The 24,655-nt window shown below is 44.4% G+C and overlaps 1 protein-coding gene across 6 annotated transcripts in view; it reads right to left on the bottom strand.

Moving 5' to 3' along the window:
* Positions 1–913: 913 nt before the first annotated feature.
* Positions 914–24,655, bottom strand: part of LOC136942542 (neuronal cell adhesion molecule-like) — a 61,583-nt gene continuing 37,841 nt past the window's right edge. For 2 of the 6 annotated variants that reach the window (XM_067235487.1, XM_067235486.1), the window contains 30 exons: positions 22,843–23,013; positions 21,573–21,678; positions 19,689–19,882; positions 18,911–19,033; positions 18,494–18,664; positions 17,740–17,796; positions 16,706–16,817; positions 16,293–16,477; positions 15,951–16,082; positions 15,650–15,793; positions 15,427–15,538; positions 14,892–15,058; positions 14,366–14,513; positions 14,144–14,268; positions 13,794–13,823; positions 12,849–12,950; positions 12,176–12,373; positions 11,937–12,007; positions 11,570–11,795; positions 11,179–11,294; positions 10,754–10,958; positions 10,445–10,567; positions 9,703–9,879; positions 8,998–9,033; positions 8,412–8,480; positions 7,861–7,983; positions 6,926–7,081; positions 5,965–6,096; positions 5,710–5,788; positions 914–3,165 (listed from right to left, as the gene is read on the bottom strand). In XM_067235487.1, the coding sequence (XP_067091588.1) occupies positions 2,928–3,165; positions 5,710–5,788; positions 5,965–6,096; positions 6,926–7,081; positions 7,861–7,983; positions 8,412–8,480; positions 8,998–9,033; positions 9,703–9,879; positions 10,445–10,567; positions 10,754–10,958; positions 11,179–11,294; positions 11,570–11,795; positions 11,937–12,007; positions 12,176–12,373; positions 12,849–12,950; positions 13,794–13,823; positions 14,144–14,268; positions 14,366–14,513; positions 14,892–15,058; positions 15,427–15,538; positions 15,650–15,793; positions 15,951–16,082; positions 16,293–16,477; positions 16,706–16,817; positions 17,740–17,796; positions 18,494–18,664; positions 18,911–19,033; positions 19,689–19,882; positions 21,573–21,678; positions 22,843–22,927 (3,942 nt within the window). In that variant the 5' untranslated portion in view covers positions 22,928–23,013 and the 3' untranslated portion in view covers positions 914–2,927. Of the gene's footprint in view, positions 3,166–5,709; positions 5,789–5,964; positions 6,097–6,925; positions 7,082–7,860; positions 7,984–8,411; positions 8,481–8,997; positions 9,034–9,702; positions 9,880–10,444; positions 10,568–10,753; positions 10,959–11,178; positions 11,295–11,569; positions 11,796–11,936; positions 12,008–12,175; positions 12,374–12,848; positions 12,951–13,793; positions 13,824–14,143; positions 14,269–14,365; positions 14,514–14,891; positions 15,059–15,426; positions 15,539–15,649; positions 15,794–15,950; positions 16,083–16,292; positions 16,478–16,705; positions 16,818–17,739; positions 17,797–18,493; positions 18,665–18,910; positions 19,034–19,688; positions 19,883–21,572; positions 21,679–22,221; positions 22,226–22,842; positions 23,014–23,262; positions 23,374–24,655 lie in introns of those variants that run through there. The other 4 variants (XM_067235489.1, XM_067235492.1, XM_067235490.1 and 1 more) reach the window with 4 other exon arrangements.

Here is a 24,655-nt window from a genome sequence, read left to right as displayed (position 1 = left end):
GACTGTATGACTGATTGACTATGACTGACTGGCTGACTGACTTACTGAATGACTGGCTAGCTGACTGAATGAATAACTGACTGGCTGATTGGATGACTGACTGGCTGGCCAACTGACTGACTGACTGACTGGCTGACAGACTGTATGACTGACTGACTGACTGACTGGCTGGCTGACTGATGGCTGGTGGATGACTGGGAGTCAGGTGGCTAAACGGTTAGGGAATCGGGCTAGTAATCTGAAGGTTGCCAGTTCGATTCCCGGCCGTGCCAAATGACGTTGTGTCCTTGGGCAAGGCACTTCACCCTACTTGCCTTGGGGGAATGTCCCTGTACTTACTGTAAGTCGCTCTGGATAAGAGTGTCTGCTAAATGACTAAATGTAAATGACTGACTGAATGACTTAGTAATTCTGCCATCCTCCCTGACACTCAGCAGGGGGCTGTGATGTATCTGTGTGTTCTTTCTACCTTTTCCTGTCATGGAGTGTGTCTGGGATAGGAAAAACCATGTCATCTCCAATGTGTTTTCACACAATTATTCCCACCAGATTTTCGTATCTAAAAATAGCCCAGAAGAATAAAATAAGGTGTTTTTTAAACCACAACTCACAGAGACACACAGTATTCACCTCACAGACTCTCCTGCCTCAGTGAGGGAGTTACAGGATCCTTATTGTCTTGTATAGAGTGTGTTTCCATCCCTTTTGCCTAGGCCTGTTATGGAATAATACTTACTGGTGAGACATTAGATGATTTTGTAATGTAATAGAATATTTATGAAGACATTATGTTGTCCTTATCAGAAAAATCCATCTGTATCGTCTTTGTCACTTAATCAACCACCACACATTGTGTCCAAAAATGCATGACAACCACATAATGAAAATCATAAAACAAAGAACAGAGATCAAATCAGATACTTATATTTATTTATTTATTCATTATATTTCAAGTTGCTTGAATGTCATCCTTGCACTAAGTGGATAAACTTAAATAGAAATGGAAATAAACTGTTAGTACAAATCTTGAAACAGTTTTTTCAATAGAAATCATTTTGTGATACCGTCACAAGAAGTTGTATGACTTTAGCAGACTACGGAGCTGCTTACACTGTAACACAAGAAAGCAAAATGATAGCATACTGTACATGGTCTGGAGCATTCTATGTATTCAGTATTGTACACAAAAGATGGAACTTCGGAAACACTAGGGCAGACAATACCATCCAATTTGAAGGTCGACAATTGACTCAAGTTAGTCAAAATGTACAATGTTCACAGCAAAAGAAAAGTAAAGAAAAAGTATGTACTGTATTCTATAGAAGTCTGTATTGAGCACAGGCCTTTCAACACGTCAGTCCATCTCATGCACACCACTGCCTCAGAGGCAGCCTGGTTGTCATCATTAGCTCTGGTTTCTGTACTGGAGTCAAATAAAGTATGTGTACAAATTCAACAAATAATCTACATTAGACAAAAACTTGATGCAAGTTAAGAAAAAAAAAATCTTGATTCCATCCTCTCATCTCAAAGGCTCTAAAATGGAGTTAGTACTAGTGAACAGGTCTTGCCTAGCATGGATTATATACACGCACGCACACACACTCACGCACACACACACACACAAACACACACACTGCAGAAATACAATCGAACACTGTATGGACAACCAAACCTTAAAAAAGCAGAGCAATGTTTCTAACAGAATATGCATTCACCATGTCCAATACGGTTGCTGTAAGCTGCTTGTTTAAAGGAAAGAAAATTCAGAATCTGACACAAGCACTGGGGAGTTGACTGTATGAATTATATTCCCTTATTGATGGAGTCCTTCTCCTTTCAAGCTTAACTCATCTGTATGACTGCACAGTCCTATCGCTTTTCACCAGTTCCAGTCACTGAACTGGAAAAATAATTTTGGGGGGAATCAGGACCAAATCAGCATTCTGTATAAAGGCACTGTTTGCTGAAGGCCACCCAGCACTTGGCCTTTGAGAAGCAAAAAATAGTTTGAGTGAACATGCTCACATGCCCTAAGCTCCTGCAATGGCCTGAAGGTCAAGGTCATGTGACGTGGAGCCTATTAAAGCCGCAAGTGGGGCAAAGGTCATGATGAGATCATGGCACTGAGATAGAGGAGGTGCAGCATGCCATGCAATCAAATGTGCAGTTCATTTCCAATCATCAACACGGAGGTAACAAGTGAACACATGGGTGTAGCGAAGGATGCAGCAAAGTATGCAGCCCAGGAAGTAGACAAAGACATGTCTACTATGTCTACCAGCTTGAAGTGTCCATCTCTACTGAATAATACTTTAAGACGCTTCTGTACAAACTGTACATTATGAATTTCTCTTGACCTACTGTTTGTATATACATATCCCCATCTTGCTGTATAATTTAATTTACAACCATTTCTCTGGAAAAAGAGAGTCTAGAGTCTACACAATGATGTGCCTTAGATACATAATGAATAATATCATAATAACAATGTGGAAAAACCCAATCCTTAAAATAAATTCAGGATAGCCTACAATCCCCCGTAAAATATTCATGTCTGTTAATTTCAATGTGTTAAAAGGCTGCTGATAACTGTTCAATGTTCATGCACTGTATAATAACCAGAGTCCCATTGCTGCTCTAACACTCCAAAGTCAGTAATCAGATGAACAAAACCCAGAGCTTTCTCTGCATCCTTCCACACAGCCACTGTTTCCCAACGCTGGGCAACATTTCTCCACTCGTCTCCAGGGTCAGTAACAGCCCCTCCAGCCGATGAGTGCCATGTCTGACAGGGTGGTCGGGATGGGCATGTGATGAGAAGCCATACAGCGTTGTTATGGTACAACCGTGGGAGACAAGTGAGAGAGATGGGTGAACGGGGGGGGGACAGTCACTGGAGCGCCTCCTACTGGATGTCTGCCTGGCTACACGAATGAGTTCATGGCGTTATTAACAGGAGAGGGAGCCTCTGAGCTCTCATGGCCCTCGCCGGTGTCCCTCTCCCTCTTTCCGCTATACTGTCCAATAAACGAGCCGTCCTCGTTGAACTGTCCGTCTCCAGCATCCCCGTAGTCAACTAAACTGTCGTCACTGTCGCCTCTCTTTACCGTTCCATTTGACGACGTGCGGCTCCCTTTTAGCGGTTTATGGTCCTCAGAGTCACTATAGGAAATAACAACATGCGGGTGTTACAGGTGGAATGGCAGCAGATGACACAAGCAGTTATGGGTCCTTTTTTTAGCTGGAGCATTTGTGTTTTCGATTGTATGTCATTAGCAATTATAATGTCATCCGGTCATTATGAATGACTTGGCAGCTCAATCAATCAAATTTTTCGTAGGAACTGGAATTTAACGTCAAATGTAATGTTTTAACATTTCACTGTATGAGAAAATTCCTAAATCTTTTAGATGTGTGATGTTTGAATTTGATTTTGCCCCAAGTCTAAAAAAAGGCTAGCTAGATGTGAGAGATAAGTTGGTTTCCATCGCGCAACAGGGGAACACAGAACAAGCAGATTCATATACATACTTTCCCCTGAAACCAAATCATGACGTGGAATACAGGTGTGCATGTTTTGACATAACCACTTTTCCCAACAGAGGTTGCAATGAAAACTGAAAATCCAAGGCAATGATGTGAATGAGTGAAAAGCAACATTTCAGCCAACAGTTCACAAGCACAGATAAACACTCTTGTGCCATTTAAATAAAACACCTGCAAAGAAAACTTTCTTTGGACATCAGTTAGTCAACACTCAGACTGATGTGAGGTGAAGATTAAAAGGTGCCAGTGAATCCTTCCTTCATAAAGCGTTCATAAAACTGTCATACTGCTATAACCCTACACAAGTATTACAACTAGTAGTAATGGTAGTTACTAATAAAACAAATAAGATCCCAAGGAAAACGTTGCTAAACCAAAAAGACGTGTTTGACATTCTTATGAAGGCTTTATGGCAGTGCATGATGAAGGATGACAGTGGTGATTCTAACCCTGGGAGGGTTCTACACAGCAGGGATTTTCTCCACAGGGACAGCACTGTACCTACTGTTAGAGACAGACAGATGAGCTCGTCCTCCACGTGCTAGTCTGTCCGTCTTACCTTCCCTGAGACCTACATCCTCTCATACACAGAGTGCAGGAGGAACACACACAGGGGCCACACACACACACACACGCACACACACACACACACACAGCTTGGAGACACACAAAAAATCCCCCCCCCACACACACAAGTATGCACACACAGATACACACATAGTACTGTACACACACACACACATCAATGTACGTGTGACTGCATTTCCGTGACTATGCATTAAGTAGAGTACAGCACCCACACGTCCATACATTTAAACATCCCACTTAGAACACTATTTGATATCTAGATTACTAGTATGAGTAGAAACATGCTATTGCAAGCCTAGTCAAATAAAAACAGTTTGGGTGAGTAAAGTTATGTCTTTATTGACATAAAGCTCCAGTGGACCTTGAGGAAATGGCATATCTTATCACAAAGGCACTATATTGTACGTTGCCTTTAAACGTATTGTCTGATCTACTCTGTTATTGGACTTGAAAGCCTTGGTCTATCACAGCTCTAATCATACTAGATGGAGTTTTTAAAAAGTTTCAGAAAAGGAATGGCTTCTACAGCCGGTTGTTAAAATGTGAATAAATCAGCACTTGAACAGTAAACTAAGCGCCCGTCACTTCCTCAAGCATGCCAATAAATTCATATACTATTTAGTTATACATATATACTGTACATGTCTAAAATATCATCCAGGACATTATTGCCTACAGTGAGTTTTATAAGGTTTCCACACCATGCACATCAAACAACATTATATAGATAGATACTTTAGATATGAATACGTACTGTACCACAGCACAGAATTTATGGAACAGATATAGGTTTAAATACAAAAAAGTAATATCAAATATAAAAAAAACATTGTATAAATTGATTTTGACATTACAAAAGAATCTTTAAAAAAAATCACGTGTTATACATATGTAAAGTGCTAAATTTTTCGTATTGTTGCGTGCATCAATGAAGCAGTCTAGAAAGGAGAATGCTAGCAAGCATAGCTAGATTATTGTTGTTAGCTTATCATGGTAATGAGAGATGTCCAGGTATGCAGATATCTAAACATTAATCATGTACTGTATATTTATTATACTCTGTATCAGAGATTACATTAAAAGCTTTAACTGATCTGCTTTGATGAAAGATCAGGAGAGGTTTGTATATTTGTGAGTCTGGAATACTGCAGAATTATTTGGGTAATATCCTTGGATGAGTTTCAAAATCCTCCCAAAAAGGTATCCCTGAATTTGTGTCCTGCTTCCTGTGTAACGTGACACTGTTAAACACTCACACAATTTCAATTCAGGCACACAATCCACCAGCACAGAGAGCAGAGTACAATACTGTTCATGTCCCGCCTCTGTCACAAAAGACCCAAATGAAGAAAAGGCTTGTGCTTTCCAGTGGCTCCAGTGAGCTGCACTGCTCCTTCATGTTCTAAAGATGTCCTGGGGAAGTTTGTGTTCGAGGTGGAAGTCAGCTCTGAGGATGGAGAGAGAGGGGGGGGAGGGGGGGAGGGGGGGGGGGGGGGGGGGCTGGGCTGGGCCTTGGAGGAGGAGGGCTGGTTAAGGGCACGGTGTTCCAGAGGGCAGAGTCGGTTTTCTCACCTGTATTCCCCAAATGTGCAGTCATCATCTTTCATGGGCTGGAACTCTGGATCAGTGTGAGCATCCTCCTTCTCTTTCACTGGAGGGAGGCAGGGTTAGCAGCGTTAGGAAGGCATGAGGAGGTGGCAGTTGAGGAGGCGTGGTCTGTGTGACTTTGACACGTGTGTGTGTCTGTGTGAGATTTGAGTGCATATGTGACTTCTATGTGTCTGTGTATGTATATGCGTGTACATGCGTGTGTGTCAGGGAACAGACCTGGGTATTTGCCTCCCTTGTTCCTCTGGATGAAGCAGATGATGAGCAGGACAAGGATGAGGAGAGCGATGGCGCACATGAGGCCGATGAACCAGCCCTGAGTGGCGATGTCCACCTGTCTGCTAGCCATAGCTGACCACCATGGAGGCAAGGAGGGAAGGGCACAACTAAACATTAATTAACGGCCAATTTCTCTACCTAGAATCGCAAACAGCAACATGGGAAATCCACCATTTCCCTTCTCGTCCACCCATTGTCATAATTTTGTTAAATATGGGCTTGTTGCATTTCAACAGCTTGCTGCTGAAATGCAACATGTTGTATTAGTGTTTTAAATTAGTTTTAAATTAAACAGATGTAGTTATAAACTTTTGCCTTAAAATTAGACGTCTGTGGATGGGATACCAGCGATGAATTACAAACTAATGAATACACCGTCTTATATGTAGGACAGCTTGACATTTAGATGTGATTAATGTGTACCTTCACTTCACGCTCATCAGCTCATGCACACACATACACACACCGAGCGAGCACACTCTAATGTTAACCCCTCGGGAAGGGAAAATTAGGAAGGAAATTAAACAACGCCACATCCATCCATCTTCTACGTGCAAAGAATCCTCCTCTTCATGAACGCCTTAAGAATGCTGTCACACACAATGCCGACCGCATCACTTCAGGTTCAATAACAAACACACAGGATGGCATCATGCAGTGCCCTACGGTACCTTATCTACATCGCTACTGAACATGCCTACGGTAAGTTTCAATTAAAAGGTGATCACAACAAATACAAATGAAAAAAGAACTGTTAAATCCCATGCCGGGCTTGGGACAACAAGCAGAGAGAGACACAACAACGACACAACTGATACACAAGCTTGACTATTCACACCACACAGGGCAAGGCAAGGCAGGGCTTGGCAGAGGTGACCGCCCTGCACTCGTGCTGCCTCACCTGGAACCGTGACCAAAAGCTCCTCCGAGTGGTGCACCGCCTGGTCGGAGTGACCCCTGGCGACCACACGCACCCTATAGGACAGACCCTCCTTTAGGCCCCTCAGCAAATAGGTCTGAGAGCCATTTACATACTCTGTGTGCCACTCCTCTTCACCTGGGGGGTTGCAGGGAGAAAGGTACTTTCACATGTGACACCAAGTGGGATGGAGGTCATGCAAGGATGGTTCTCTCTTATTAGGAACTCAACTGAAATAAAAAGTGTCTGCTAAACGAATAAAATGTCATGTAAAATACTCTATCGTGAGGTAGAATCATACTGACAATTAAATGCAATGAATGAATTCTACAGTACTGTATATTAGACGCTATACTTTTTTGTTGTTGTTGAGATTTGTATGGTATGGTTATGGTAAATATGGTGTTGGGATTTAGATATTGTATGTCTCACTTAAAAAATTGTTATTTTACTAAAACCTACAATGATTCTGATTAGAGTGTGACGTGGCCTTCATAGCTAGCTACATTGGAACTGAAGGAATGATACATGCTCCTGTAGATACTTTCTATACTGTACATATAATGGGTTAAGTATAGGTGTGAGAGAATCATACTGATAAAGCAGAGTTAGGTTTTCATCCTCTGAATACAAAACATCTTTAAGGCCGGTTGATGTGACATTTCTCTATGTTTTTCTGCAGAGGCGTGTGCCAGCTGTTTGAAGGACAAAGCCAGTGTTCTGGCCAAAATATCCTGGATGCTAAATCATTATTCCAATTACTGCCAAATTGTGTTCATCACATCAGGCCCAAAGGCCGTAGCAAATCCCGTCCTCCCTATCATTGTTTCTGTGCACCTGCACCAGCCAATTACAGAGTAGGAGTCTCTTGCCACCCGTGCATGTGTTGGAACTCGTTGATATGGAGGAGTGCTTACTGTTCTTTACTAGGTACTCTACATAAACGTCTTTCTCCAGGCCCCAGTATTCCCAACTGATCAGAGCCCCGTCCTCTCCCAGCGAGGAGTTAACATTCCCAAACGCTGGAGCAGTCGGAAGCGCTGAGCACACAGGAGAGAAAACAGCGATCAAGCTCTAACTCGAGGTCAGATCAACACCAACAATTAGTCAAACCCTTCTTGTGATTCTCTAGAATGATTCCCCCGTTATAATAACATGTGATTCTCTACACCTTCCTAAGACTCTTCAACAAAATACAATCCCTAGGTAGCTATACCATTACAACTGGAATCAGGAAACCTGTATAACAGCAGGCTATATCAGCGTAGATTGCACAAGGAGTGTATTTTAACGTGTGTCTCTTTACATATCTAGACTGTCATCCCTAGATAACACCCAAATGATGGAGAACCATTAACTCCTGCAGACAGATTGAAACGGGTACACAAACAAGAGGAACGAACATGTAGCTAAGGACATCCTCGGGTTAGCTTCTACAAGACACTAATCACAAGAGGGACTAGAGCACCTGTTCCCTTGTGGTGGTGTGGGTGGCGTGGAGGATGCCGTGCTATGGGGTGTGAGGGCTCAATGATCCCTGCAACAACATGGAGAGGAATAAGGAACACCACAAAAACACACACACACACACACACGCATACTTAATACACAAACACAGCAGCATCAACCCAAGGTAGAGGCAGGGAGTGAGGTGGTTACAGAACATACAGTAGTTCCATGAGCATGCTTGTGGCGCAAACAAACAATGCTCTGCATGGGGAAAGCGCCGGAAAACAGACAACTGACAATCACAGCGGGGTGAGAGGGGGAACTGTCAAGGACTGCATAACACACACATAAACAAACTCTTGCTTTGAAGAGTTTTATGGCTGTAGGACGAAAACCGCAAGACTTGAAACATCTCATCACATCTCTACTGTATCTTGTCATAATGCTTTCAAGCTCCCAGGGTGGGGTCTTTGAAATACGTATGGTCCTACTGGGCAGGAGGGGTGGATGCAAGGGCTTGGCCTTTCAAAGGGAAGGGAGTGCTGCTCTTTGAAGCCAAGTCTATATGAGGGAGCATGCATAGATTGGAGGGCTACTGCAGATACCTGGGCCCACATCTACTGCAGGCTGGTGAATTAGAGCTTAGAGAGAAATAGGAGGGAACAGGGTCAATACGCCAGGCTGATCCACATCTTCACTACTATGCACTGTCCCAGTCAAGGTAAAAGAGGATCACATGCTAGCCTACATAGTAGTGGATATAAACTGGAATACATATAATCTTATAGAACTCCTACTGATTAAACTGGACCATGTCATGCTTAGGCCAGTGCTCATCATAAACATTGACCAATCACAGTCTAAGATTCTGTGTGTCCACAAACTGACATAAGCCAGAGGTCCACTAGCTGTTATTTGAACACAACATACAAACAGAGCACTATGCCTGACAAACATGTTCAAGACAAAAATACATCTACTTTTTATCAGCCACAAAACCACTGTTATACTTTAGACATAATATATTTCATTAGTAATGTATATGACATTACACATGTACACAAACATGCACACAAACACTGCATGCATACAATTTGCACACATACGTATACACAGAATACACACAACATCTTGTATGACCCTGAGATTGGATACCACAATGATGTGTGGTCTGTGGACAGAAAACTAGCTCCCCTTCACCCTAGCCGTATCTCCAGTTACCAAGCTAACAGATTGAAGAACACTGTAAGTACACTGCTTTGCTAAATGTATACTCAGCTACAGCAGTCAGTCAGTTGATGAACACTTACCTTCGTCCATGATAGTGATGGCCTCCTCTGTAATGGCGGGGCCTGCCCCCCTGTTTGTTTTGGCATTGAAATAGAACTTGTAGCGTGTGCTGTACTTGAGGTTGAGCAGAGTGACCGAGGTCTCGTTGGGGGGCAGGGCCAGCTCCACCACTGGGCCCAGCTCATTGGAGTTATTGACTAGAGAGGAGGGGGCAGGGCGGGTTGGAGGAGTATAGCGAGATGGGACAGTTGGAGGGGAGGGGAAAGGGGACGGAGGGGGGCGGAGGGTTGGGGGGGGGAGCAATAAGGTGGGGGTGAGTGGGTAAAAGGGAGAGGTGAGGAGGAAAGGGTGCAGGTAAGGGTAAAGCCAAATGTGGCGGGTGGAGGGAATGGAGAGATGGGGGATTGAAAGATGGAGTGACACCAAATGATCTATTAGTGACATATTAAAATGGCTCACAACCATAGCCAAATGGGTGGAGGACTGTGATGCCGCTATCAACAATCCCCCCTCCAATACCCCAGCTACGTTTTTGATCATTTCCAGTCTATAAAACTGAAGTGAACACCTAACTCATCAACTAAACATAGACAAACATGACAGACTTAATTGGAGAAAAAAAACGTTACCCTCGAAAGTGAACTGCACATGGTCAAAGACTGAGAAACTGATGAGCCATCGTAGTGTTTTTAAAACCCTGACGTTCACTAGCTCATGTTGAGCTTATTGAATTAGCTAGCACCCTTCTCCCCGGTGGCTCACCTGTCTGGTATCTGAGAGTGTAGCCAGTGAGGTGCCCGTTACGGTTGTGGGGAGGGCCCCAGCTCAGAGTCAGGGAGTCCAGGTTGGGGTTGGTGATTCTCAGAAAAGACGGATGCCCTGGAACTGCACCAACGCGAAACAAAACAACATGTGACAGCTGGAACACTGTGATTTCATAACTCTTTCAGGCTGCACGTACCATGGACTTGTTGCTAATGCTAATGGATAAACATAGCAATGAAATCACTATAGAAGGGGTTATGTATGGGATTCCGTTCAGATGTATAGAGCATGAGTGGCGATCCGTACCTCCCTCTGGAGTCTCAAACTGCTGGCTGGTGCAGGCAGGTCCCTCTCCCCTGCTGTTGTAGGCCCTCACGTTGAAGGTGTAGAGGCTGAAGGGCTCCAGGCCAGGCAGCATGCCATGGCTCTTGTTCCCGCTGAAGAGAAGGACGTGTTGCTCCACGTGGTGCGAGTTGTGTTTGTGGAGGCTCTGTTCCTTCCAGTAGAACAGCTGTGACACACACACGCGCGTGCACACACACGGGAAATCAGCGGACAATAAAACAGACCAGTCCTAGGTTTTAGCCCAATGGAAGACCAAACATAGGTCCAGAGGGTTTTCCTATTTTGGTCTCAAGGGTGGGTAAAAAGGCCCATGTCATCTTTGAGACCTTGTAAGGAGGAGTGAGAGCCTTGTCACGTCATGGTGTGATGGAGGTGATGCACTGTACCTTGTATCCCTTCAGGCGTCCCCGTACAGATTTGGGAGGGACGTGTTCCCAGTGGATCTCGACCAGGGTGCTGTTCAAGACTATGAACTGGACGTTGTCTGGAGGCGACTCCGGCACTGCAGCATAGCAACACAGAAGACTTCATGTAGACAGAAGGGTTCAATGCTGGTTCAGATAGGAAATGTGACACATTTTCCCTTTTCACAAGGGTTTAGGGTGATTATACATGGTGACATGTGGGCATCTGTGAACCCCTCTCTGACATTGCTGGTAAAAATGGCTGCACAAATCAAATTTGATCCGATTTCATTATGGAAATGTTAAGGTCAATAGTAAATCTTAAAGGTAGAGACAACGAGGTCAAAGTTGACAAGATGGCGGCCATACTCACGGTCCTCTCCCGAGTAGCCAATAATAGTTGGGGGTTCAGGTCCAGGCCCGTGCTCGTTCAGAGCTTGAACCTTCACTTCGTAGGGGACAAAGGTGGGCGTCCCGGAGACCACAAACTTGGAGACATTAGCCACGGTCACTGAGCTCCACTGATTGTCCACCTCCTTCTGTCTCCACATGACCTTATACTGCAGGCCACGGCCGTTGGACTGAAGACCCGGCAATGGCTGGAGGTGGGAGGCAGAACATGTACAAACTTTAGGAGAATAATTATTTTGGGTCCATTACATGAAAACCACATCTCAGTTATGATGAACAAAAACGTGTAGACAAACTGTGAGACAAGAGCCGTTGGTTTCATCCCTCACCTTCCATGAGATGACAAGGTTGTCAAGTTCGGTTCCATGACCTTCCACTCCTGACGGGTTCTCGTCAGGCGCTAGATGAGACGGAGGAAAAAAAACAACGACATATTATGGGATGGGCCACATGAATAAACAGAATGCATACTACAGTATATGAAAGCCAGCAAACAGGCTCACAGGAAATCAGCAGAAGTGTCTCATCCTTCGTTTATTGATCCTAGACCCAACAGTAGCACACACACCTGCTGGCCGGGTCTTGTACATCCTGGAGGGGTAGCTAGGCTGGCTCAGTCCCACAGCGTTGAGGGCCAGGACTCTGAAGGTGTAGTGGACGTAGGGGGAGAGCTTCAGGTGGGCCGTGGTCCTGGTGCCTGGGACCTCTGTCATGTTATGCCAGTGGCCATGATGGTGGAGGGAATCCTCGTACTGGATGAGGAATTCTGGGTAAGAGAGAGGTTGGTAAAGTAGATGGTGAAGGGATGAAGGATAGAAGTTCGTTCACAGGTAAAAATTCACAGTTATATATTGACAACACAAATTTCAGTTTTTTTTTTCAAATTTCAATTTCGATGTTCTTTATTTATTATTAATTACAATTAACAGAGAAAACCAGAATGATGGATCATCCAAATAAAACATACATATTTCCTGTACCCATACAATCAAATTTGTAAAAAATGGCATATGGAACTGGGGAGAGCAAACATCACTAGCAAATACTCTTAAGCAGTGTCGACATCGTTAGCTCCCTCATCGTGATTAACTAGATTTAATGGTGTTGGTGTTATAATAGCTAGATTATCTTCTCATAATGATAATGATATCATAAGCATGTTAGGGTACTAAACATTACACATTCACTCATTTCAGCACAACCACCCACACACACACACTCACACACACACACATACTCACTCTGGATGGGGCTGTTGTATTCATTCCCAGGGATCCAGGTGAGCTGGACACTCCTGTCTCTCTGGTCAGTCAGCTCCAGGTCGGTCGGAGGGTCCGGATATTCTGAAGAAGAAGAACCAAGTTCAGAACCACAAAACTGCATCCACTGCTGTTGCTACACCATGCCACAAACTGTAGGGAACCAGTTGAGATCCCTTTAGAACATGTCAGCAAATTATGGACAAGAATAAAAAATGGATTCAAAAGGCTGTGCTCTCTGAGGGCAATGCTGCTAATAGCTGATATTTGGATCTCATCAGAACCATGATTATTTTGACATGCAACATGTCAAGTTTTGAATGCACATCAAAAATGTCCAAACTGGAATGATGTGTAAACAGATACCCAAGTGATCCTGCATGACACAGAAGCTTAGCAAAGCAGACACATAACACTGATGATGTGGTAGGGGTGCTTAGCCCCAATGACAAAGCAGCATGTGTGCTGGGTGCAAAAACGCACATGACGGAAAGGGAGAACTTCAGAGGAGCCCTGCTGTGAGGCAGGGGAGAAGGCAGCTTAACAAACACTGTCTGGATTCCAAGGCAGTTGTAATTACAGCACAGTCTGGGCCCACTCTCCTGAATCGGTGATGTATGGACTTGACACATGCAAAACAACATGCAGCCTCTAAATGTGGAAGTGATGTGCATGTTTAAAAGGAAAAGAAGGGAGGGAAAGCCTGAAATGCAAAACAAGCCAGTGGAAGATGGTGATTCAATATCAACCATCGATGGTCTTTCTGTCTGTCAGGATGGGAAACTGATGATGACCAAAAATAAACTCCAATGAGCAGATCTGCACATGGTCACAGCATGCTTGAGTGTGCAGACGAGACAGATACATTCTACACACACACACACGGAAGCCTAGAGGTGTGCTTGTGTGTGTGTGTGTGTTGTTTACCGTAGGCGATAGCTGGAGTGGGTGTGGCCTCTGCCAGGTAGGAGGGCAGGAGTGAGGTAGGTGAAGGTTAGCAGTTAGTCACACAACATTATAAACATACTGTCTCTGTTTTGGCACAGGTGCATTATATATTCTGTTGACATTTCAGAAGATATTGGATCAATTTTTCCATTTCTAAGCCTGAGAGAGTTGCAAAAAGTAATTCCAAAGGTCTTCACACCGCTGTAATATTGAGTAACAACATCAATAAGAGAGGACGCTTGAAGTGATAGCAGTGATATCTCTAAGGACACTTCGATGTTGTTCAGATTCACATTGTCATCCCGAGATTTATGAGAAAATGAACGTACCAACTACAGTGAGCTTCGCACTGGCAGAGTCCTGGTCCAGACTGGTGTTCATGATGCAGGTGTAGACGCCCTCGTCGCTCTCTGTCACTTTTGTTATAGTCAGGCTGTCATTGTCCACCACGAACCTGGAAGCCCACAGACACACACAGTCAGCATACTACAGTAGTGTACAGTAGGTATGTTCGACGGCCTCTGTGCTGAGATGTGAGAGTCAATACGGACCTCTCGTCATCGGGCAGTTCTCCATTGTCCTTCAGCCAGGTGACAGTGGGCAGGAGGGAGGGGTCGTGCTTCACCTTACACTCAAACACCACACTGTTACTCCTCTTCACGACCTTGTACTCCGGCTGCTTCAAGATCCGTGTGGGCTCTGGGAGACGAGAAGAAGTGTGTATACAGGGAATCTAAACTAGGTCTCTGCATTCTTTATGGTCCAATTCCTGGATTTACAGGAATTTGACAGGATTTACAGGTGCCTGAGAGTTGTATTAGTGTCACAGACACTTCACACTCTCGAAAGGCCTTACAAAATCATTTCCAGGGGCAAAACAAACAGTGTACTGCTGATGGAGGAACATAGAGTTCTCTCATTTACATATACATTTTGTCATTTATCAGACGCTCTTATCCAGAGCGACTTACAGTAAGTACAGGGAGGTGAAGTGCCTTGCCCAAGGACACAATGTAATTTTGCACTCAAACCAGCAACCTTCTGATTAATAGCCCGCTTCATCTGACCCTCTCTCACCTTTGACCTGCAGGTAGACATGGTTCACGGAGATCCCCAGGAAGTTACGGGCCACGCAAATGTATTTGCCACTGTTCTGCGCCTGAGCAACATGGATCTCCAGGGTCCCGTTGTCATGCAGGATGTAAGGGTCTCCATCCAGGGTGCTGGAGCGGGTATCCTTAAACCTGGAAGACAGGGGGAGAGTATAGCTCAGTGGTTAGAGTACTTTTTAAGTTTAAGTTCTCTCCATCAGGAAACTGGAAGAGTAAAACATTTGTTTAAAGTTAATACTTTATAAAACATTAACAACACATTATAAAACGTACAATACATTATTAAATAATTCCTAAGCTTATTATTAAACACTTTGTTAATCATTAATAAACATTGTTAAAAAATGATTTATTTTATTACTAATACAATTGATAAGGTGTTTGATAACTGCATTGCCATAATTTATAGACAGCTTGTTAAATAATTGCAAACCAGTAGTAAATAAACTGTCAATGGCACATTTCATTCATGTCTTTTTTTGTTCCTGACAGAAATGTACCATGTGATGTTTGGGATCGGCGAGCCGAACACCGAGCAGTCCAGTAAGGCAGGGTTGTTTCTGATGACCTGGTAGACCGTGTCGGCCGGGGTCAGGACTCTGGGCGGCTCAGCTGCAGTGACCACACACAACAAATGTCTGACTCATGACTATCAGCGCTGTACCTTATAATCCACTGAAATGTTTGTGCCTGTGAGTGGGATTTCAGCACGTATGCGCTTACACAGGACATTGACAAAGGCATTGGCCAGCAGGTAGCCATATTCATTGGAGGCGTTACACTGGTAGACAGCACTGGATCCAATCTGAACCTGTGTGAATATGATGGTGTCATCCTCCACTGTCCTGCTGGGGTCTCTGGGCGAGTCTGCCAGAAGACAAAGGATCAAATATAATAAAGGTTACAAGAATTGCAGTTACTGCTTAGATATGCAGTAGAACCTGGCTTGTGGGTATGAATACGACATCACCATCTCATCAAAGGATTCCCTCAACAGTAGCTACTGTACAGCGAGGGGACTCACTCTCAATAGAAACACCATTCATGGTCCAGGTGATTGTGGGTTTGGGCAGGCCATTGGCCCGGCAGGTAAGGACTCCAGTCTCTCTGGGAGCCAGAACCAGGTTTTTAGGGTGAGTGATCCAGTATGGAGCGGCTTGAGAGAGGTAGGGAGAGAAAACAGAAGGCAGGACGGTTGATTACTGTGCACTCTCTGCACGGATGTCAAATATTTAGAAATCAAGGAGGAAAGACAGAAAGAGAGAGGGAGATTGGGGGAGAGACAGAGAGAAAGAGAGGGAGAGGGAGAGAGAAACACAGCTGGTGAGCAGATGGCGCTGGTGAGACGTGATTGTCTTCCACAGACCTTTGACGGTGACGCGGATGGTGTGGTGGATGATGCCCAGGCTGTTGCGGGCCTTGCAGCGGTAGTCTCCAGCGTCTGATGTGGACACGTTCACGATACGCAGGGTCTTCTGGAAGTGCGGGAAGGAGGTGCGCTCAGCAGGGAGCTCCCCACTCACCTTACTCCATGAGATCTCTGGGGTAGGCCTGGGACATTAGAGGAGGAGCGAGGGGAAGAGAGAGAGAGAGAGAGAGAGAGAGAGAGAGAGAGAGAGAGAGAGAGAGAGAGAGAGAGAGAGAGAGAGAGAGAGAGAGAGAGACATACAGTCAGAGATGAGCCATAACCTTGTTAAATATGACCAGCAGCCTCTACATCTCTATCATCCATTATCACACAGCACATTAGTGATAATGTGTTCATGTTTTCCTGCTTACAGTCCTTCAGCGATGCACTCCATCTCCAGGACCTGTCCTCTTAGAACCAGCTTGGAACTGGTGGGACCGGAAGGGATGAGGAATGAGGGCTTCCTCTCCTCCGCTGGGCTGTCTTGGGTCGCAGGGCAACAAATGTAGGGTTAGTAAACACTGGAACATCCTTGTGTGCCAGCCAGTGTTGCCATGGACATCAGAGCCAAATACAGTGATCAAGCTCTGGCTTTGTTGAAGGCAGGCATGTCTGTTCCAGTGCAGTTCTAAAACATATTTGCTTCAGTACAGTTGACACCAGTGAGGATAACAAGTAACATGTTGATGGTACGGATTCAGAGTTCAAGAAAATGGTGGCTGGAGTGAAGGCAGTGGTGATTCAAGTATAGAGAATGTGAGTCCATGCAAGCTGAGGGAGTGGGTACACTCTGGTTAGCTTCTGTGTGGAGTCTTCGGGAACCTGGACACCACTTCACTACATGACATTATGTTCAGAGTGCCAGACAGAGAAAGAAATGATGGACTCATGAACAAAGAGACGATGAACTGGAAGGAAACTAAGGGTGGCGGAGAAGGAAAGGTGGTTTGAAAAGAGGATTGAGAGGAGGTAATTAGGTGGACTCGGGATAAAGAATAACAGATTGCAGTTTTGGCTGGTTGAGTTTTTAACGTTTTAAGGTTTGTTTCTGTTCATAGAAGTTTACGTATCTGTCAAATTCTTGATGACAAAGGATTTAACACTACCAATCTCAACTGACTGAGAAATGTCCTTTGTCAGTTAAGTCCTGTATTGCACAGGATATATTCCAACTGGCTTAGAGAAAAACATACTGCTGTCAATATCTTTATCTTGAAAGTGTGTTAATCTTCAGTTTATGTAGAAAGGTATGCAGGCTAGTTGGTCACAACATGTTATTCACTGGTTAAGTTGGGATCAAAGGGAGGGTCGTACGGTAGGGGGTTTAAGGGTTAATGTTAGAGGTCTCTGGGGAGGTACAGGTAGTCCAGAGAAGGTGCAATCACTAGGGGGTGCCAAAACTCACCACTAAAAATATCTGTGCCATTGTAAAAATCTGCCATTGTCTCATTGATTGCATCCACTGTAATACAACAGAAAATCAAACATGCCAAGTTGAAATCATCGAGTGATACACAAATGAAAGCAAGATCAAAAGTGATACAGCAACAAAACATGAATGTTCAAAATCAAACTGTGAGAACATAACACTGGTATGATTCATAGATATGGATTAGATGGTTATCAGGTCTTGTCTGGTCCATCCAGCACAGTGGCGTCATGTCCATGGTCCAGGGCATGAAGAGACCCTTTGTTGTATAGAGACTGTACAGTCCATACAAGCAGAAGCCTTACAAAAACAATACACTGAGGGACCATATAAATGCAGATACACAAATGATGTCTGACAATGTGCCTTTTCAGCATGGCCACTGCTGGCGTCCCCAAGGTTGCGATCACAGATATGAAACGTTTTCCCCTCCTACACAGTCTGGACACGTGTTCGAGGAACACAAGAGCGCATATTCTGTACACACACAAACACTCTTACATCTCCTGTGAACACACACACACACACAAATACTCTTACATATTCTGTAACACACACACAAACACTCTTACATATTCTGTATACACATACACACACACACAAACACTCTTACATATTCTGTATACACATACACACAAACACAAACACTCTTACATATTCTGTACACACACAATCACTCTTACATATTCTGTACACATACACACACACACACTGGTACACGCACACTTACGGTTGAGGACTTTGACGGTGATGGGTTGTTTCTGCTGGATGGTCTGGGTGTGGGGGAAGCGAGCGTAGCAGATGTAGTCACTCCTCGAGTCCTCTTTCAGGATGTTGGAGAAGTACAGGTCTCCGTTTAACGCCTGGGACACCCTGCTGCTCTGTGGGAGCCTCTGGAAGTCTGAGAGAGACAGAGAGTGGGGGGGGGGGAGGAGCGGGAGTGTGTTTGTGTGTGAGAGAGATATATAAAGAGAAAGAAATAGAGAGAAAAATAGAGAGAACGAGAGAGATGGAGCAATTAGCAAGTATGCAATCCCATACTTGTGTGTAAATACTCTGTTCAGGGGGTTCAGACTGCAGCTAACTGACAAACTAAACGAACTGCATCAAATGCTACCACCCAGACACACAGCAAACATAGACTCACTGTTGTCCATCCAGAATATAATGGGTGGGGGCAACCCTGCAGGGGGCCTGCAATGGAGCACCAGGGACACACCCTCCCGCACGACAATTGGCTCGTTTCTCTCTTTCGACCACAAGGGGGACTCTGGAGGGGAGAAGCAGTGCGCACAAAAGGCACACAAGTCATGAAGAAAACATGACCAAAAAACACATTTGGATGGTGGTGACAGGTAACAAGAGAGAGGGAGAGGTGGAGGAATGAATAGTATGGAAACTACGTGGCTGTAGTAAGCTACAGAAATAGAGATAAAAATGGAAAGATAGGGAGAGAGAGAGAGAGAGCGAGAGAGCAAGAGAGCGAGAGCGAGAGAGAGAGAGAGACAGAGACAGAGAGCGAGAGAGAGAGAGAAAGAGAGAGAGAGAGAGAGAGAGAGAGAGAGAGAGAGAGAGAGAGAGAGAGAGAGAGAGAGAGAGAGAGAGAGAGAGAGAGAGAGAGAGAGAGAGAGAGAGAGAGAGAGACTACGGAAAGCTAAGGAGAATCCAGGAACATGTTGCATGCTGTTTTCCTGTTGTGCAAGCTTTACCTTCCAGGAAGAGAGCTTTCAGGACAGTTAAAGCAACTTATTTGTCAAAGGAGGAAAGAGAAAATAAGTAAATCCTCACAAATGGTGTGAATAACAAAAAGGAGGAGAGAAAAATGAGACTAGGACAATGGAGAAATGATTCGGATTATATGAGAAATACTTGAAATGATGAAACATAGTCTACTAATTCAAGACAGAAAGGCCTGTGCTTCTTACTGGACTGGCGGACAATAATGTTGTTGGACACAGCGGTCCCATGGTCATTTCTGGCCGTGCACTGGTACACCCCCTCGTAGGATTCAGCCTTCTCCCCGCTGATGTCCACCACCAGGGTGCCAGAGTGGGGTTTCATGGTCACCTTGGGGTCCATATCAATGTCAAAGTGGGTCCCATTCCTGGTCCAAAAGAAGCTGTGAGAGAATGGCTGTTAGTGATGGTCTGCTGAGGCATGGTAGAGAGATAGTTCTAGGGCCCTATTTTAACGATCTGAAACGCAAGTATCAAAACGCAAAGCGCAAGTAACTTTGTGGGCGGGACTCCGGCGCTGTTGCTATTATACCGGTGGGATAAATTACTTTGCACCTGGCGCAAATCTAAAATGGGTTGGTCTGATGTAGCTACATTACTAATGAGTGTGGTTTGGGCGTAGCGTGCAATAAACCAATCAGAGCGTCATCTCACATTCCCTTTAAGAGCAGCCGCGCTTGTTCCATGGCGGATTGCTATTATAACGGCGGATTTGCCAAGCGCATGCCAGGAGCGGTTCACAGCCGAGGAGACCGACGTTCTCGTCAGGGCCATAAAAGATAGAGAAGTGACATTGTATGGGAAAGGCAGAGCAGTTTTCTCATTGCACTAAGTTGCCCACTCGTACTGCTCATTCAAATTCTTAGTCTTATTTTTATATATATTTTATTTTTTTAATTGTTAGATTTTTTTATTGTTTAGTTCTTAGAATTAGTTTAACCATTGTACTTTTTTACTTAATTTAAGACCCGTATATGTTTATTGTTTGCACCTTCCTGCCACGGTAAATTCTGTGTTTGTGTAACATACATGGCGAATAAACCGAATACAGATTCTGATTCTGATTGGGATGGGAGAAGAAATCCATCCAAATTATCTTTGGTTAAACAGGTGTGGGAGCAAATTGCCACAATTGTTACAAATCAGGTTCACATACATGGGCCTACAGATTTCTCATTAAAATCTTTTTAATCATTGACATGAAAGAAATGTAACACAGCCATACAATAAATCAAAACTATGTAACGTAGCTTCGCAGGAAGAAGACCCTGGCCGCAGTGCGCACGGGTCAAGCTTGCGCCCTTAAAATAGCATCTGAATAATGCGCCGTTGACTTTAGACTAAGTTTTTCCTGGTCTGTGGCGGAATTGTTTTTCGGAAACTGCAAAATAGCACCAGGGAATGTTTGCGCCGCTGTTGTGCCGAAATCTCACTCCCTGACAGAATTCCACTCCCCTATGTGTGTACGCACGCATTGCCTTCCTAGCGTAGGCTATTGCTATGTGTAGATTGGCGAACCGAGGCGATTTTTACGAGTAAACTGTTAAACCTTGGTTCCCTCGTCTAGGCTTTGAGAAAACTGTCAGTAGGATATTTTATTCATGTTTCATGGAAATATAAGTGATGTTGCGCTGCACTTGAGAGCCTATACGATTTGTATGTCGTGCTACATGTAAATCTGAATGATTGTTTCACGAAAATAGACGTGATGTTGAGCTGCACCTGAGAAACGACGTTGATGTTGTGCTACACTTTTCTATCATCGGAATGAGGTAATATGTGAATTATGTTGTAGTAGGCAGTGCGCATGTTCACGCGTAGGGGAGTGGAATTCTGTCAGGGAGTGAGATTTCCGCACAGCACCGTAACACGCCTCCTTTTTTCACTAAACCGCCCCCGGGGGCGCACGGTCATTCCCTAATTTACCGACGTGCGTCTGTGGAGGGAAAAGTCAGCTTTGCGTCGAGTTCAAACTAGGAATAATACTTGCGTCGTTGACAAAGTCAATTGCGCTGGGTGCAAGATAGATATGCATGTGTCTAATGTGTGTGTTTGTGCGTGCATGCATCCCACCTGGGATATGGCTTCCCCTTGGCATCACAGAGGATAACGATGTTCTCCCTCGGGTCGATGATGTAATCCTTGGGGGACTCATGAGTTATGGTTGGTGGCTGCGGCACTGGGGGGCGGGGGGGGGGGGGGCAGAGTTAATCATTGGCTTTCTGCATAACTCAGCTCTTTCCTACTGGCTGCAGACCACACAACCAGTCACAACATGACATGCGAGTACTGCACTGATAATGCTCAGGGAAAACTGCTGATGACCTAGCTCTACCTGGAGTTAGAACGCACAGACGTGAAAAGCATGCGGGACAGAATTCTCGTTCGTAATGGTCATCTGTCAGCGGCAGATCGGGATATCAATAAACACTATTTTCTTTTTTTATGGATTTGAAGAATCATGCGGTCTAACAGTTTGCACATTGTTGGAATACCTGCCACTGTTTCTCAACAAAACAATACACAACACAAGTCACAAACTAAATAATAACAGCATTGCATGCAAATCTTGCAAACACTCAAATCCACACAGATAAGTGCAAAACAAAAGAAAATTAAGCAAAGCAAAAATAAATATTTTGGGGGAAACCACAACAAAACAACAATGTGCTTAAACACTGTTGTCACACTGCACGCAGTCAGGCAGCTAGGTTGAACTTACATCCTTCCAGAACTTTTTTCCCACCAAGAATCAGCATAACATTTGTGACATAATAAAGAGAACCAGATATTAGTGGTTAAAAACATCTCTCTCTGTAATTCCTCTTCAGAACAAGATTATGGCAGACCATGCTTTTGGAAGTTCCAGGCCTTGATACAGCAAGCTCTCTCTGTGAATAATTCTAACCAATGACTCCCACAACATAGCTCTATTACCACATTTTGACCTCTGAGTCTAGATCTACAATCAATTATTAAGACACACAAGTGTTTTTTGTCCACCAGTTACGAAGTGGCAAACATGCTGAACATGCTGTTTTCATAGCACAACCGAGGCAACGGTAGAATAATTGAAAGATGTAGGCCTAAATGTATCTGAAAACTTAAAATGTATCCATATATATGTATTCAAATAAGTACATCACTTTGGATGTGAATGTAATAATATTAATAATGTAATATACTAATTTAGCTTTATTCAAAGCGATGTACAGAATGGATCTCAACCTGTTGATCTGCAGTCAAATGCTCTTCCACTAAGCTATACCCATCCCTATCCCCATTACATATCCCATCCTTATCCCACCATGATTCTGAATGTGAACGTGGATGTTGTTCTTACGATCCAGCGGGACCTCCAGGGAGCTGGCGAGGTGTCCCAGGCAGAGCACCAGGAGCATCGCGCACTTCCTCGTCCTCTCCATCATTGGTGTGTGGCACGCCGGCCCAGACACAGCAAAGTCCTGCTTCTCTCCTCAATGTACGAATGTCACAGACCCGTGCACATTCACAACTGTAGACAGATTAAAGGAAAGAGAGAGAGAGAGAGAGAGAGAGAGAGAGAGAGAGAGAGAAAGAAAGAAAGAAAGAAAGAAAGAAAGAAAGAAAGAAAGAAAGAAAGAAAGAAAGAAAGAAAGAAAAAAAGAAAGAAAGAGTGAGCGTGCCAGAGAGAGAGGGAGAGAGACAGTGAAAGAGAGAACAAAATAAGAGGTTAGCAAAAACAAAAATGGAACTAATCACGGTGAAACCAATACTACTAAACCATTGAGTATCCACTGATCCATCAGTCAGTTGCGTGCAGTGCTCCAGACCAGTCATGTCAGCTGGAGACTGAGTGGCGTAGAGATGCACCTCACAAAGCACTGGGATGCACTGCCGTGGATGAATGCCAGTCGCCTTGCGGTGGGGGTTGTCCAGCCGTGCTATCGTTTTGATGCAGTGCTCTGAGATAGGGAGCGACGTGGCCCGCATGGGCTCATTTAGCCCAGCTAATCACTGCCATGGCGACAGCACCATTAGGCCCCTGCCATATCGATCACATCAGCCATGGATGACATGTCAGTGGACACTAGTCTCTCCTCTCTATATTGGCTAGCAATATCTCTCTCATCTCTCCCCCCCCCTCTCTCTCTCTCTCTCTCTCTCTCTCTCTCTCTCTCTCTCGATTGACCGGCCAGCTGACTGACGGACTGAAAGGAGGTCACACACCAACAACACTAGAATAACGTGTACAGTAAGGTGCTGGCAGCGTCTAGTCGTTGTGTAACAGTGAAGGTCAGGTGTTATTGGACAGCTACATTGGTTTGACACTGCAGCTTTAAAATCAACCAATGGATAACAGGGCAGTTAAATACTTTGGTGAAACCCACACATACTAAAGTCCACTGATTATGTTTTTATTTCAATGGCTACAGCTAGTTGACTGTTACAGTAATTATTAGTTATTATGCAAGGCCTTCTGATTCTTCTGCTCACTGGGCTGTTCAGCCAATGAACCAGTGTTCATTTAGCTGTGAGGATGAACAGTGAAGAATGAATCTGAAATGAAGTGTATTGAGATGAAGGGCTTTGGTCGTTGCCAGGCAGTTTAAAACTGTCATTATTGCATTATCCAACCCAGCAACAGAGTGACAGAGTGCGAGAGAGAGAGTGAGAGAGAGAGAGAGAGAGAGAGAGAGAGAGAGAGAGAGAGCGGAAAGCAAATGAAGGAGAGAAAGACAGAAGAAAACGTGAATCCTGCGATCGAAGCCTGACAGCCACAACCAGACGTGTCCAACAGAATCAATCTAGCAGCGTTGACAGAAAAGGACGACAAAAGTCCAGGGCTCCGAAACAAGAGAACAAGCTACAGGATCACGAATCACAAAATAGCAAGAAAAATCGGTACTGTGTGTATACATGAGCAAACAACTCAATTTTCAACAAGATCACTACCCAGCCCTCATAAAGGGTCTTTTTTTCTAGTGAGGAACTGAAGTACAGTAGACTGCTTTCATCATGCTCTCCTTTCCATGCTACCTGAGGCCTCCGATGGCCCACTAATGCTATTAAAATGTCACGGCTGTCGTCTGTGCTGAGCAGTTTCTCTGTTATCTCCAACTTAATGATAGGATTTGCTTTTTAATGTTTATTACCCAATTAGGGCCAAAAAAGTG

The sequence above is a fragment of the Osmerus mordax genome, chromosome 4, assembly GCF_038355195.1.
Source record: "Osmerus mordax isolate fOsmMor3 chromosome 4, fOsmMor3.pri, whole genome shotgun sequence".
In the NCBI taxonomy this organism is placed as follows: domain Eukaryota; kingdom Metazoa; phylum Chordata; class Actinopteri; order Osmeriformes; family Osmeridae; genus Osmerus; species Osmerus mordax.
Note: the sequence above shows the minus strand (reverse complement) of the source record. Positions and strands in the feature narration are given on the sequence as shown.